The 15857-nt window shown below is 40.1% G+C and overlaps 1 protein-coding gene across 1 annotated transcript in view; it reads left to right on the top strand.

The window, feature by feature from the left end:
- The window catches only part of DNAH8 (dynein axonemal heavy chain 8), a 332077-nt gene that overhangs the window by 132014 nt on the left and 184206 nt on the right, over positions 1–15857 (top strand). Inside the window, exons 40-43 of the mRNA XM_044930509.2 lie at positions 354–515; positions 4194–4418; positions 8631–8803; positions 10571–10749. Of these exons, the coding sequence (XP_044786444.2) occupies positions 354–515; positions 4194–4418; positions 8631–8803; positions 10571–10749 (739 nt within the window). The remainder of the gene's footprint in view (positions 1–353; positions 516–4193; positions 4419–8630; positions 8804–10570; positions 10750–15857) is intronic.

Below are 15857 nucleotides of genomic sequence, written 5' to 3'. Positions count from 1 at the left end.
TAACTTGATTAAAATTTTGTTAGGGTTTCTTTAAAATGTAGAATGCAGTTCTCTTATGAGAGAAAGGGAGGGAGTTGGGTCAGGTTCTAGTTCTGTAGTCCTTCCTGGCTTTGTTACAGACTAGTTTAGATAACTCATTTAATTTCTCTGGGATTCATTTTATCACCTATACAATGAAAGTTTTAGACCAAATGAGCTTTGTACTTCTTGCTACATTATTAATTAATTTTACTCATGTTTTAAGTATTTTGTGTGAAATTGTTTGCTTTGTCTTGAGGTACTGTGATTTAGGACATTTGTAAAAATATAAAATTACTATCTATTTTTAACCTATTTGTAATATACTGTTTCAGTTGGATAGTCCTGTTATGGCCAAAGGTCCCGTGGAGATTTGGCTTCTGGACCTATTAAAAATGCAGATGTCGTCACTGCATAATATAATTCGATCCGCATTCTATCAAATCAGTGATTCAGGATTTCAACTGTTACCTTTCCTCAATCACTTTCCGGCACAGGTGAGACTACACAACATTCAAAGAGCAGAAATAAGGGGTCAGGTATTCAGGAGACAGTCAGCCTGATGGTGCGGAGCTGTTCTGTGTGTCTTAGTTGCTCAGTCATGTTCAACTCTTTGTGACCCCCTGGACTGTAGCTCGCCAAGCTCCTCTGTCCATGGAATTCTCCAGGCAGGAATACTGGAGTGGGTTGCCATTCCCTTCTCCAAGGAAGCCGTTCTAGCTTTGAACAAGCTAGAGAGGCCCACCCTCATGCTTGTCCTCTCCTCCACCACTCTAGTCCAACCCACCCCGTCCCCCAGAAGAGGGTTTGCACTGCTCCCATTGTTGAGGATCTTCACGGAGACTAAAGCACTAATGAGAAATTTCATCTTGTACAAAAGACACCTGCCTATGTATAAAAACACCTATCTCTATCCATACGTAGATAAATATAGACACAGATACAAATATGGACATATATAAAAGGAGTCACCATATCTTTTCCTGAAATGAAATCCATCTTGCCTTTTGTTTATTTTCCCTTCAAGTAGTTAAAAATTGGCATAATCTGGTGAAGTTCTTCTCATGAGCTAAGTTTTTAGAGAGAAGACATTGAAGAGGCTGGAGCAGGTGTTTTCGTGAAAAGCCCTCCTGCCCTTTGACTCTTAGAAGTGTGGTGTCATGTGCCAGGTGTTATTAAAACTGGATATGGCAAATGAAGACGTAACAGTTTCATTACATTTTCAGCCAAGGTAAATGAAGAGTGATGATCTGTGATCTTGGTCAGAGACAGTGAGGGATCAATTCAGTTCAGTTTTGAATTGCTCAGTCGTGAGTTGCTCAGTCGCTCAGTCGTGTCCGACTCTTTGTGACCCCATGAAGCACAGCATGCCAGGCCTTCCTGTCCATCACCAACTCCCAGAGTCCACCCAAACCCATGTCCATTGAATCAGTGATGCCATCCAAACATCTCATCCTCTGTTGTCCCCTTCTCCTCCTGCCCCCAATCTTTCCCAGCATCAGGGTCTTTTCAAGTGAGTCAGCTCTTTGCATCAGGTGGCCAAAGTATTGGAGTTTTAGGTTCAACATCAATCCTTCCAATGAACACCCAGGACTGATCTCCTTTAGGATGGACTGGTTGGATCTCCTTGCAGTCCAAGGGACTCTCAAGAGTCTTCTCCATCACCACAATTCAAAAGCATCAATTCTTCGTCGCTCAGCTTTCTTCACAGTCCAACTCTCACATCCATACATGACCACAGGAAAAACCATAGCCTTGACTAGACAGACCTTTGTCGACAAAGTAATGTCTCTGCTTTTTAACATGCTGTCTAGGTTGGTCATAACTTTCCTTCCAAGGAGTAAACGTCTTTTAATTTCATGGCTAGAAGGCAAGAAAAATATAGGCGGGTTTAGCAAAACCCAGCTGCTCTTCCCATCCCAAACCCCAAATCCTGAATTACTGCACACACAGTGGAGACAGCTGAAATGTTAGGAAATTATTCAAATGACACAAGTACAAATACAGAGTCAATCTTCACTGAAGAGAATGCATTAATATTGTTTTTGTGTTGTATAATATTCTTGGAAAGCTTTGATATTCTTATTAGCATTATTACCTTTGTGACAAAGCTTTATAAAATCCTGTATTTGATAAGCTGAGGAAAATTGCTCCTTAGGCTAAATCAACATAGTTTCCCTCCTGCAGGAAAGCATGATTACAATTAGAAGGAGATATAGCATTACAGTTGGAAAAGCTGAAAAGCAAATCTAAAGCAGTGGTGAAGTTGGACAGGATATAATAGGAAAATTGACCAACTTTTAGGACTTTTGTATAATGTGTGTATGTATTTTTAGATAAAAGATTTTTAGATAAAAATCATAACATTGTAGTAGGCAAATTTTAGTTGTATGGAAAAATTGCTTTAAAGAGTAATGAATATATATATTCATTTTCTGTATTTTCATTCAATATAGACTTATTTAATATATTCATTAAATATGTATATTACTCTCTTTAAAATTGTATTTTAGAAGCAGTTTTCCAGAATCAATTTTTCTGTTACTGTGTTAATTTTTTATCTGAAATTGTTTAAAATTTCACCTCTTTTTTCTCAAATGCATTTTGAAGATTTTGAACACAATGGATCCTTTTTGGAAAAATTTGGAAACATTTGAAGAATATAAAAGTGAAAAGAAAATTTTCCCGTATTTCCACCACCTGGAAATGATGACAGTGTTTTAGTGTGTTCCTTTTCAGTATTTTTTAATGTGCTCATCATAGACACCAAATAATATTGATGAGAATTTTGTTTTTTATTTTTATTTCATTTTTTATTGTAATGAAACATCCTCCAGTTTTCGCCATGAAGTCCCCTGCCTTCTTAAACCTAGTGAGAAACATAATTTATAGTCAGTTTTTAAAATGTACCACTATGTAGTGATTTTGCAGGGTTTGTAAGTCTCTTTGGTCTTTACATCAGACAGCCTTGCACTGCCATTTCTGCCTTGTTTCCCTCTGCTTTGTGCAAAGAGAATCTGCTTGCTATCCGGAGCTTCCTGATAGCAACTATTTCCTTTCCATCCCAGGGCTTCGTTTATCTTCACCTGCAGACCCAAGATTGGCCACTGCTCTAGCAGGAAAATTATTGATGTTCCAGAGGAAGCAAGGATAAGGAGAGGGGTTTTTTTTTTTTAGTTTATTTTTTTTAATTGGAGGCTAATTACTTTACAATATTGTATTGGTTTTGCCATACATCAACATGAATCCGCCACAGGTGTACACGTGTTCCCCATCCTGAACCCCCCTCCCACCTCCCTCCCCATACCATCCATCTGGGTCATCCCAGTGTGCCAGCCCCAAGCATCCTGTATCATGAATTCCTGCTTTACCTACATTGAACGCCATGCCTGTAGAATCCATATGCCACTTGCACACTTTCCTTCCTCTACCAGATGTGGAATTCCTCTTTGGTTCAAATGATCTTGGATCTGTTGCCTGACTCTGGGGAAGAACAGAAGCTCCCAAAGGGACGGTTGTTGCAGACGAGGGGGTGAGGGGAGGGCAAGTTCTGACCACTTTTATTTCCTTTCCTGGGGCGGAAATCGTAGGTAAGGTGACCATCAACTCACAGTTTTCCTATGCCTTCTTCAGGAGACAAAGGACAAGCTTCCCCCATCTGGCTTTTTGTCTCTATCTCTGTCTCTTGTAGATCTATATATAGAAAGAGAAGTAGATATACATAAAAGATAAGGATATTAGAATGAGATTAAGGAAAGAGATAGGCAGCATATCCTTTTTAGAAGATGCAAACAAACCTTTGGAAAACTCTGCTGAAGAAAAATACACAATAATCTATTATTTCCATTTATTTTTTTGAGAAAGGAAAGTCATTGTATGAAGGTATATGGGTCTCAAGCCCTCTATAGAAAAATTCCCCAAGCATCTTCCATTAATGCATATATAATTGCATAAATTGTAGCAGTTGTTTAAATTATTATCCATCCACATTGAAATAAATAATCAATTGTTTGAACTTTCAGTGATTTTCCCCTTTGAGAGTGAAGAAATGCATGCCCCTTTTTTAGTTTAAAATCACTAAGACTGTCCACCTCAGTGTGAATAAGTGACCACTAGATTTTATTGCAGGTGTGCTTTAAATATTTGGTAAACTTATTTGTCTGCTGGATTTCTAGGTTGGGCTTCTGGGAATTCAGATGTTGTGGACACATGATTCAGAAGAGGCTTTAAATAATGCAAAAGATGACAGGAAAATTATGCAAGTGACAAACCAGAAATTTTTGGATATTCTAAATACTCTCATTAGTCAGACAACACATGACCTGAGCAAGTTTGACAGAGTGAAATTTGAAACTCTAATTACCATCCATGTGCATCAGAGAGATATTTTTGATGACTTGGTAAAGTATTTTTTTTCTTAATTTAAAGTAATCTAGTGTATTAATTAAAAGTTAGTGCTTCTAATAATTAACAGTTAAGTATTATACATACTTCCTAGCTTATATGAATCTTCCATCTGTTTGGTCCTTTCTCACAACCAGCTTTGCCTATACAATGTCTACAAATATATACTGATATCTTTGGTAGTTTTAACAGTCATGTATGTGTATTCAGGTTTGGCATTCTGAAAGTCTGGAATCAACTGATGTAATTTGAACTGTTTCTTTAAGCCAATAACCAGGGATATGATATAATTTAGGTGGGCTTGGTTGTGAGTTATGGCAATGTTAGTTCATGACTTGGCCTCTGCACTCAGAGGGCAAGAAGAATCTGAAGAAAGAGGCATGCCACTCCAGATTGGTAGTTAGCAATATTAGTGAGGAAATTTATTGAATACTTAATGAGGCTTGGGCAGCCTCTAGAGGGCTAAATCTCTGCATTTGTCTGCCAGAATTTTTAAAATAATTTTATTGAAATATAGTTGATTTACAGTGTTGTGTTAGTTTCTGCTGTACGGCAAAGTGAATGAGTTATACATATCCATATTCCCCCCCTTTTATAGATTCTTACCCCATATAGGTCATTACAGTGTATTGAGTAGAGTTTCCTGTGCTATTCAGTAGGTCTTTATTAGTTACCTATTTTGTATATAATAGTGTATATATGTCAATCCTAATCTCCCAATTTATCCCTCCCCACTTACCCCGGTAGGTTTGTTTTCTATATCTGTAACTCTATTTCATTGTCTGGCAGAACCTTACAAGTTTGTATAGAGGCCTTAACTACCTCCTATACTATCCAGATGGTCTCAACAGCATGTTCCTCTCTCAAGGGTGCATCCATGAAAATAGTTCCCACTATGGGAACAGTAGGCAGAACGCCCATTCCAGGGACAGAGAAGGGGGTGAGGGTCCATCCAGCTCATGGGCCCACCTGCAGCCATGTCTTCTAGATTAGCTCCTCCAACAGATGAGCCAGTTGTGAAAAAAGTGTAGATTGAGTAGAACCAAGTTTCAGGGAACTCCTATGGCTGTTCAGTTGATAGTGTCCGACAAGTCTTCATGGGCTTGATCTGGGCAAGGTTCTGCAGAGTGGGAGTAGGAGGGATACTTGAATTCCCTTTGGAAACAGGACCCTAACAAGTGGTCTTGAGCAGTAGTTGTCTATTATGGGATAGGAGGCCCAGGTAGTTTTGATATTCCATCATTTTGATTAGCTTCGTTTTTGACTACCATTAAAATTCTGAACATGCTGCTCTACTTTATTTCTTAAATTTTTATTTATTCATTTTTTGGCTGAGCTGGGTCTTTGTTGGGGTACGTGGGCTCTTCATTGCTGCGAGCAGGCTTTCTCTAGTTGTGACAAGTGAGGACTACTCTCTGGTTGAGGTGCACTGGCTTCTCATTGTGGTGACTTCTCTTGTGCAGGGCATGGGCTCTAGGCTCATGGGCTTCAGTTGTTGTGGCTCTAAGGCTTAGTTGCCCCACAGCATGTGGGATCTTAGTTCCCAGACCAGGGCTTGAACCCGTGTCCCCTGCATTGGCAGGCAGATTCTTAACCACTGGACCACCAGGGAAGTCCCTGACTTGATCTATCTTTAAGGTATCTTTTTCCTTCATCAGAGACCCACAGTTCATGCAACTTGGGGCCCATTTTTTAGAGACTATGATTCCCAGGCTATCTGTTTCCACCTTGTATCAAAAGTTCTGATCAGATAAGTTGTATTTACTGAAGATTGAAGGGCATGGAGTCCATTTTATTCCCCTGTAATCTAGATCCTTCTTTCTCAAAGTATGTATGACAACCCGTTGCTCTGGCCTCACCTAGGAGCTTGTTTGAAAAGCAGAATCTTCAGCCTCCCCACCATACCCCTCTGCAGACCTACTGAATCATCCTCTGTATTTCAGTACAACTTCCAGGTGACTCATAAGCATATTAAAGCTCAAGAAACACTGCTCTAGAATTTCTCTAGTTCATGCTAATCATCAAAAAGCCACATACGTAGACCGTATTGCTTTGGCCTTCTATAGATTTGCTTAATTGCCATTACCATTATACTTTGGTTTTCCTTGAAACCCACTTCAAGAAGCAGTCATATGGAATCCATTACTATACCTGCTATGAATGTAATTGAGAATATTTGTACATGTCTCACTGTCTCTTAAAGTTGAGGTCTCATGGAAGAACCTTCTTTTTAAAATAAAAATGCTGAGCATAGCTATACTTTCCTTACAGAATGGGTTTTTTTTTTTTTAAAAGAAACTATACACATAGTTAAAACTATGAAGCTGTTTTTCTTTTTATCTCAACTGCTAGTGAACTCATGCTCAGTTTGCATTCCAAGTAAAATAGTATCTTGTAACCTGCATATATGCATTTTATTTCTCCATGTATAATGCTTAGAACATAATGTATTTTGATATACAGTAACAACTCAATAAATATCCGCTATTCTTCTTTATACTTTCCTTCTCAACCCCCTCTTTATTTTTAAAAGTGTACTTATTTTTTTTCTTTTCTTTTTTTTTAATTTTATTTTATTTTTAAACTTTACATAATTGTATTAGTTTTGCCAAATATCAAAAGGAATCCGCCACAGGTATACATGTGTTCCCCATCCTGAACCCTCCTCCCTCCTCCCTCCCCATTCCATCCCTCTGGGTTGTCCCAGTGCTTTTGGCTGTGCTGGTTCTTTGTTGCTGTGTGCAGGCTTTCTCTAGTTGCGGTGAATGCTGCTCTCTAGCTGTGGTACATGGGCTTCTCATTGTGGTGGCTTCTCTTGTTGCAGAGGATGGACTCTAGGGCATGCAGGCTCAGACTTGGGGCGCATGGGTTTAGTTGCCTCATGGCATGTAGGATCTTAGTTCCTGGACCAGGGATCGAACTTGTGTCCCCTGCATTGGCAGGCAGATTCTTAACTACTTGACAACCAGGCAAGCCCTGGTCTACCCCCTCTTTACCATCTAATAGGACTGTTGCAAGCAGCTCGCTGACTACATCTCCATGGCTGAGGGTCCTGTGCTAGAGAACAGAGTCCCTGGGGGTGGCACTGGACTGTTACCTGAAAGTAGTCCTTTTAAGGTGGTGAATACAAACTATTCTTTATAAGGGAAGATAGAATTCTTAACTGGAGCGGGGAGCCATATCATAGACAATGAAACAATAGCAAAAAGTAAATAGCATGAAGACTTAATGAGATGGAGAACTGAGCATTGTGTAGTTGCCGGAGTCTATTTTTCAGTGTCAGCTGAATGACCTGGAATTGGGCCCCTGGCTGGAGAAGCAGTGAAAGGGACCACTTGCCACTTCTTATATTGATTCCCCTGAGTGGGCAGGACTGGGGTTTCTCCAGGTTTGCTGATGGAAAGTCATGAAGCACTGTAGAACGTGTTGTGGTGGGATGTTGCTCCTAAACGTGCTCACCAGGTTTCTGTGTCTTGCATCCATGGCGGTGGGAGCCTCTTGGCCTCCCATGGGTATAAGCCTCTTGGCCCATGAGTGTAAGCTGATGGCTGGGCAGATTGATTGGTTTGGCCACAGTGCTGGTGCAAGAAGGCGTGTGTGCATACAGGGCCATGCCGCTCCCATTGCCGCGAAGACAGTGCCCAACCCCTTTCCTCTGCCCTGTGAAGCCTCAGCTCTCACTCTTTCTCCGGAGTCCTGGATGCCTCAGCAGTACTGAACTTCCTTCAGTTTCTTGAACACACCAGCCACATCTTCTGGGTCTTTGTCTAGAATATTTTGCCTTCTCATGCCTCTAACCCCCTTCTGTTTTATTTCCTTAGCTAATTCCTACTGTTTTTGCAGGGTTTAGTTTAGATGTTTCTTTCTCTGAGTATCTCCCTCAGACCTAGACTAGGGGAGGTCTTCTTGCTACATAATTTCATGACCTTGGGTTTCTTTTGCTACTTTATTGCATTTACTTGTTTATCTGATTTGTCTTTTGCCCTGTTTTGTCATCTTCAGAAGGCAGGAACTGTGTCTGTCTTTGTTTACCCAGCACAGCACTCCAAGGAAAGACTCATTAAATATTCATTCCAAGGAAAGACTCAGTAAATATATATTCAATGACAAGAATCAACTAATGAATGAGTGAATAAAAATTGTTTATATGCTACGTTTTATGTTATTGCAATTCAGTATGTAATCTCTTTGTATTTCATGTTTTTAAGGTAAAAATGCATATCAGATCTGTTACTGATTTTGAATGGCTCAAACAGAGTAGATTTTACTTTAAGGAAGATTTGGATCAAACAGTGGTGTCTATTACAGATGTTGACTTTATTTACCAGAATGAATTTCTGGGATGCACTGATCGTCTTGTTATCACCCCGTTAACAGATCGGTAGGAAACTCATTTTTGTTATTCCATTCTTGTAATTAAATCATGTACTTACAATTGTCTTAAATTTGCATTTGAAATGTTAACAAAAGCATATTGCTGTCGTGTCAGCTCTGGGCTAGCTCATCAAAGTTTAACAATGAAATAACTGTCATTATTTCAAAGTACATGTAGGTTAAATTTTTATGAAATAGAAAAAAGTAAAACAATAAAAGGATGCTTGAATGTTGACTATGAGAAGTTTAGTAATGAAGTTGAAAAAAAAAGGAAAGAAAAAAGAAGTTGAATAATGAAGTTGAGATTACAGGATGGACAAATGTCTCTAGAGCCTTAAAAAGAGTCATTAGAATGGCAAAGGAGGAAGGTTCACCTTGGAAATGGTGTCTCCTGGTTTTTCATATGTGGAAGTTTAGTCCTGAAGTGATGTTTCTTGGCCAGGTCTGAGTGAATAATCAGTTAATGGCACATCCCCTCGCCATTCTTTCTAGTATATGACACTAGACAAGTCCTGGGTCTTTGCCATTCTTACATGTCCTGCAAATACCTGGTTCTATATGCCATGTGTAGGAGACAGTAAATGTTTGTAGAATCGACTTAAACTGGGTCATAGAACAGCTAATTCTGCTGTTATTTTTAAATAGAGCTGACTCCAGGTAAAATTATGATACAGCAAAATTATGTCTTCAGCCTCTTCTAGACTCATCCGACCTCCCTTTATATGTCTGGTTCCATCACAGTTTAAATTTTTCAGGCTGTTTTCCCTTTGATTGATGTTTATGTATAAAGCTTCATGTCTTATGAAGCTTTACTAAGTTTGCTTAGATCTGAAACAAATGTAACTGAAGCTGCATTATGGATACCAGGGGGTTCATTACATTGTTCTGTACATGTGTCTAAGTGAGTGAAACACTTCACAGTAACGTGGTTTCCTGGCAGTGGTGTGCTGGCGGAGCTGGCTTGTACTAGCCTGCAAGAGCCAACGTCATGCTCCTCTTCCCAGTTTTGTGCTATCACATTGCCAGCGTTGCCACTGGCCATGATGGACGTATTTATGCCACAGAAATCAGCAGATGTAAAAAATTAGATTTGGAATTTCCTGGTGGTCCAGTAGTAGGGCTCAGCACTTCCACTGCAGAGGACACAGGTTCTATCCTTGCTTGGGGAACTAAGATCCTGCATGCCATGTGGCGAGGCCAAAAAACAGAAATCAGCTTTATTATTTTTTTTTTCCCAGAGAGCTCATTGTTAAACATCTGCCAGCACACCACTGCTTACTTGGTTCTCTGACTTCAGATTTCTCCTGACCACAATGCAAGGAAGGCCTGCAGGTTTTACATCAGGGTTGCACGCCTTTGCAAACCCTGTATTACTTCTAATGAATACCAGCTACTCCAGCCTTGTTTGGTTGCCCATCTCTTATGAGAAAGCATTAGTAGCTGAGTCATGTCCGACTCTTTGTCATCCAATGGACTGTAGCCTGCTAGGCTCCTCTGCCCAAGGCATTTTCCAGGCAAGAATACTAGAGTGGGTTGTCGTTCCCCTCTCCAGGGGATCTTCCTGCCCAGGGATCGAACCTGCATCTCTTATGACTCTGGCATTGACAGGCCGGTTCTTTACCACTAGCACCACCTGGGAAGCCCCTCTCTTATGGGGTCGGCTCAGACTCTAAAACAAACGGTCTCATTCCAATCACATGGGACTTCTGCTTGTGCTTCACTGTAACACGTGTTAGCTCACATCCACAATGCTTTGTCTGCTTCATGTTTGCAGGTGCTACATCACTTTGGCACAGGCTTTGGGAATGAACATGGGAGGGGCTCCAGCAGGACCTGCAGGCACTGGCAAAACCGAAACTACGAAAGACATGGGAAGATGTCTGGGGAAATACGTGGTCGTGTTTAATTGCTCAGATCAAATGGATTTCAGAGGGCTAGGAAGGATTTTTAAAGGCAAGTGTCAAACACTGTTGTGTTTTTTTTGGTGGATTTATTTTTATTGCATTTAAATAGTATTTTCTGATAGAAGTCTAAAGTGGTAGTGTCCCACATAAGCAAAATTAATGTAGATTGATGCATATGATATTGCCATTTTTATGGGCCAAAAATGGCTGGGTATCATCAATTAAATATCGTTCAATACTACTTCTGGCATTACAGTCCATGCGTTGAATGTGTATTAGATTATGAAAACAGAATCAATTTAATACTGCCTGAAACAATGGTGGAGGAGATAAGATCAGGATAGCAAACCAACGACACATGTGGCTTCCTTTATTGCATTAAATCCCACTGAAATAAAGATTTTTATTATTTATTTGTTTTTGGCTGCACCGTGTAGCTTATGGGATTTTAGTTCCCTGACCAGTGATCAAACCCAGGCCCTTGGCAGTAAGAGCACAGAATCCTAACCACTGGACTACCAGGAAATTACTGAAATATTTTTTTAAAAGGATGGTAACACTGGAACACAAGAAGGGAGAGGGGTACTGGCAGATGGGAAATACTGAGAAAATCTGGAAAGATAGATAGATGGCAGATGGTTTCAGATGGACAAAGAAAAAAGATTAGGGAGCATTTCAGTCTTAGAACTCAGGCCTTGTTGGTCTTCTCTGGTGGTCTCATGCAGACCCAAACTTTTGTTGTTATTCAGTCACTAAGTCATGTCTGACTGTTTGCAACCCCATGGACTGCAGCACCCCAGGCTCCCCTGTCCTTCACTATCTCGCAGAGTTTGCTCAAACTCATGTCCATTGAGTCAGTGATGCTATCTAACCATCTCATCCTCTGTTGCTCCCTTCTCCTCCTGTCCTCAATCTTTCCCAGCATCAGGGTCTTTTCCAAAGAGTCTGCTCTCCATATCAGGTGGCCAAAGTATTGGAGCTCCAGCTTCAGCATCAATCCTTCCAATGAATATTCAGGGTTGATTTCCTTTAGAATTGACTGGTTTGCTCTCCTTGTAGTCCAAGGGACTCTCAGGAGTCTTCTCCAGCATGACAATTTGAAAGCATCAATTCTCTATCATTCAGCCTTCTTTATGGTCCAACTCACATCTGTACATGACTACTGGAAAAACCATAGCTTTGACTATATGAACTTTTGTCAGCAAAATGATGTCTCTGCTTTTTAATACGTTGTCTAGGTTTGTCATGGTTTTCCTTCCAAGAAGCAAGTGTCTTTTAATTTCATGGCTGCAGTCACCATCTGCAGTGATTTTGGAGCCCAAGAAAATAAAGTCTGTCACTGTTTCCATTGTTTCCCCATCTATTTGCCATGAAGTGATGGAATGGGATGCCATGATGTTAGTTTTTTGAATGTTGAGTTTAAGCCAGCTTTTTCACTCTCCTCTTTCACCCTCATCAAGAGGCTCTTTAGTTCCTTTTCACTTTCTACCAGTAGAGTGGTATCATCTGCACATCTAGGGTCATTGATATTTCTCCCAGCAATAAACATTAAATGCTATCTAAATGATCAAATTTACATCTTATCTTGGACTTCCCCTTAAAACTCTGAATTCACATAATACAACTGATACCTGCTCCTTTGCACTGCCCCTTAAATATCCAGAGTCACTGAATCCCAAACCAAACTTCCGATCCCCCCTCCCCATCTCGACTTCTTCTTCAGCCTTCCTTGACACACTAAATACCCACTCTATTCTTCCAGATACTTAAATAGAAATCTTTGACTTATCCTTTTCACCTCTCTTTCTCTCATGCTCACATCCAACTGTCAGCAAACACTATTAGTTCTACTTTCAGAACGCATCCAGCACCAGCCACCTTTTATTATCCTGCTGCTGTCATCCTGGTTCAAGCCAATCATTATCTCTCGCCTATGCTGCTCCAATAAGCCTCCTAATTGGTCTCCCTGAGTTTACCCCTGTGCTCTCCATTCTAATCTCAAATCTAGAGCCTTCTAATTGTAAGTCAGGTCACGACACTCTTCTACTGAAAGCCGGACCCTGGCTTCGCTCACAATAAGAGCCGAAATCCTTACGCTGGTCCTCGTATTGTTTTGTACAGTCACACCTGCCCCTTCCCGGTGGCGTCGCTCTGCCCTTCTCATCTCGTCTCCTGACACTGTCCCCTCACTGTCCCTGCTGCAGCCACGCTGACCTTTGTGATGTTTCTCAAACATCCTGAAGCACACCCTCCAGCTTATGCCTGCTGATCTTTAGATTCTTTCCCCAGACATCCATCCACATAGCTCACTTGATAAAGGACACCCACAGCAAACATTGTGGTACTGAAAATTTGAAAGCGTTCTCTGAGACAAGGTATAAGATGAGGATTTCCATTGCTATTCCTTCCACTCACCGCTGTGTTCTGCATCCTACCCAGTGCATTAAGGAACAACAACAGGGACAGCAAAAGCACAAAGGCTGGAAAGAAAGAAACACAAAAGGTCATCATTTACAAGTGACATTGTAAACAATGAAATCAACAAAGCTATAGAAAGTAGAATTTAGCAAGTTTACTTGAATATGAAATAAACACAAATTTTATTTTAATAATCCCTAACAAAAGTTAGAAAATGAATATCTCAGAAGGATATCACTTAGGAAGTGCTAGTGGTAAAGAACCCCAGTGCCAATGTAGGAGACATGAGAGACTAGGCTTGATCCCTGGGTCAGGAAGATCCCCTGGAGGAGGGCATGGTAACCCATTCCAGTATTCTTGCCTGGAGAATCCCATGGACAAAGGAGTCTGGTGGGCTACAGTCTGTAGGGTCACAAAGAGTTGGACATGACTAAAGTGACTTGATAAACAGACAAATGGAACATAGTAGAGAATGCAGAAATAGGCCAGGAACACTGACATGTGGAAGAGGTGGTATTGAAAATCAGTGATGAAGAGAGAGAATTTGCAGTGTCATTCTGGTACCCTGGATGATTAATATTTAACAAGGGAAATTGGATGCCTGCATATATAAAAATTAAATCCCTACAACATGCATAGAAATAATTTTGGGGGATTAAGTGCTTAACTATGATAGGCAAAACCTGTATGACCTTTAGAAGGTAACAAAGGCACATATCTGTTCTCAGAGTAGAAAGGGACTTTTTATACAAAAACCACAAACTATAAAGAAAGGATGAATACATTTAAGCAGGGTAGGAGGATATCCCTGTAACAGATACCATGGGATTGCTCATCCAGCTCTTATCTTTAGTTACTTGCCTGTTCAAAATATATATATTGAACAACTCAGACTTGAACTGTGCAGTTCTACTTATACACAGATTTTTTAAACTAAATACATACTCCAGTACTATACGACCTCAGGCTGGTTGAACCCCTATATGTGGAACTGTGGATGTGAGAAGGCTGACTGCAAAGTTATATATGGATTTTCGACTTTGTGGAGGGTCCAAGCCCCTAACCCCTGTGTTGTTCAAGGGTCAATTGTGTGTGTGTGTGAATGTGTGTGCGTGTGTATAATTTTACAGTCTTTTGTGATATGTCTCTTTTTGAGAAGTTAAATAGACTTCTCAAAGACTGGGAGAAGATATTTTAGCATGTATAGCTGACAAAAGATTAATATCTAACATTAAGAAAGATTTTCTTTAGACTTCCCTGTTGGTCCAGTGGTTAAGACTCCACACTTACACTGCAGCAGGCAGGGGTTCTACCCCTGGTTGGGAAACTAAGATCTCCACATGTGTGTGGCGTGGCCAAAAAAAAAAAAAAAAAAAGAGTTTCTTCAAATCATTAAGAAATACAAAACAATAATGTTCTCACTGTTGTTAATTGGTAAGAATGAAAAGTCTAACAAACCACTGTTGGTAAGGGTGTGTAGAAACTGTAAATCTTAGTACTTCTGTGTGTATAAGTTGGTAGAATTGCTTCAGAGAACAGTAAATAAATCAGTTTATTTGATGATACATTGTATATATTTACAGTGCACAGATACAGTATTTTATAGATACAATATATAGAAAAATAAATAGATACACACAAATTTTGAAAAAGCCAAACAAGCCAAACGTTATGCATGCCTGTAAATAACTGCACGCGAGCAGGCATGCATAAGAACCATTGACATCAAATTCAGAGTAGAAGTTACCTCTGGAGAAGGAGGGAGTGTGGATCCAAGAAAGATCTACATGGACTTGAATTGTAGTTCCAGTTATTATTTTTTAGGATGAAATCTGAAGCAAAATTGTTAAGATTTGGTAGGTGGGTACGTGGATATTCACTGTATTGTTCATTGTAATTGCCTGTCCTTAAAAAAAAATAATTTAAACCCAAAGAATCACTTAATGAAAGAGAATGTTCTGTGGACCACTCCTGGCTTAATGGTTGAAGATGGCTGAGAAGAGCAGACTAGAGCACCAGGTAAATCCTAGAATGCCAAAAGTAAAGCAGAAAGCAGAGAAAGAGAAAAGAAACTGGCTGTCTCCAGCATTTCTCCCCCATGTAAATGCTCTGAAGGTGGAGTCCTGACAAAGATTATCGCCAGGTGGGGGTTGTGCCAGAGAGGCAAGCACTGCACCAGGTCAGTCCCCAAGCCCCAGACCCAAGTGGATAAGCTCTCCTGCCTCTCTCATGCCTTCCCCCCAATCGCCAGAGGCAGCCATACACAATGCAAACAGGAATTTGCATTTGGAATGAGAAGAAAATGCCAAAGTAACTCAAATTAATAGCTTCAGAGAGATTCAAGAATTTGTCACATATAACCAATTAAAGAAAAAAAAATAGGCTGCTATGAAAAGAATAACAATTGGAATAATCAGAAATTGAAAAAAACAAAACCTGAGGTTTTTTTTTTTTGAGTTGGAATATCTAGCCAAGAGAGCATATTGCAGAAAGAAATGGAAAGTTTGACAGAAAAAATTCACGGTCATAGGAATAGATATGTAAACTCCAATATCCATAAAATGGAAATTCCCAAAGGAGAGAGAAGAAAAAGTGGGGGTAGGTGGGTGGAAGCAATAATGAAAGAAGAGTGTTTTGTGGGGACTCTAACCCCTCTCAGTGTCTACGCTGAGAGCTTTGTACTTTCCTTCTCTTTAATAAATCCTATTCGCTTGCTTAAAAAAAAGAGAGAGAGAAGAG

The sequence above is a fragment of the Bubalus bubalis genome, chromosome 2 (assembly GCF_019923935.1).
Source record: "Bubalus bubalis isolate 160015118507 breed Murrah chromosome 2, NDDB_SH_1, whole genome shotgun sequence".
NCBI classification, from domain to species: domain Eukaryota; kingdom Metazoa; phylum Chordata; class Mammalia; order Artiodactyla; family Bovidae; genus Bubalus; species Bubalus bubalis.
The sequence above is the reverse complement of the archived record's forward strand: the minus strand, read 5'-3'. Positions and strand labels throughout refer to the sequence as shown.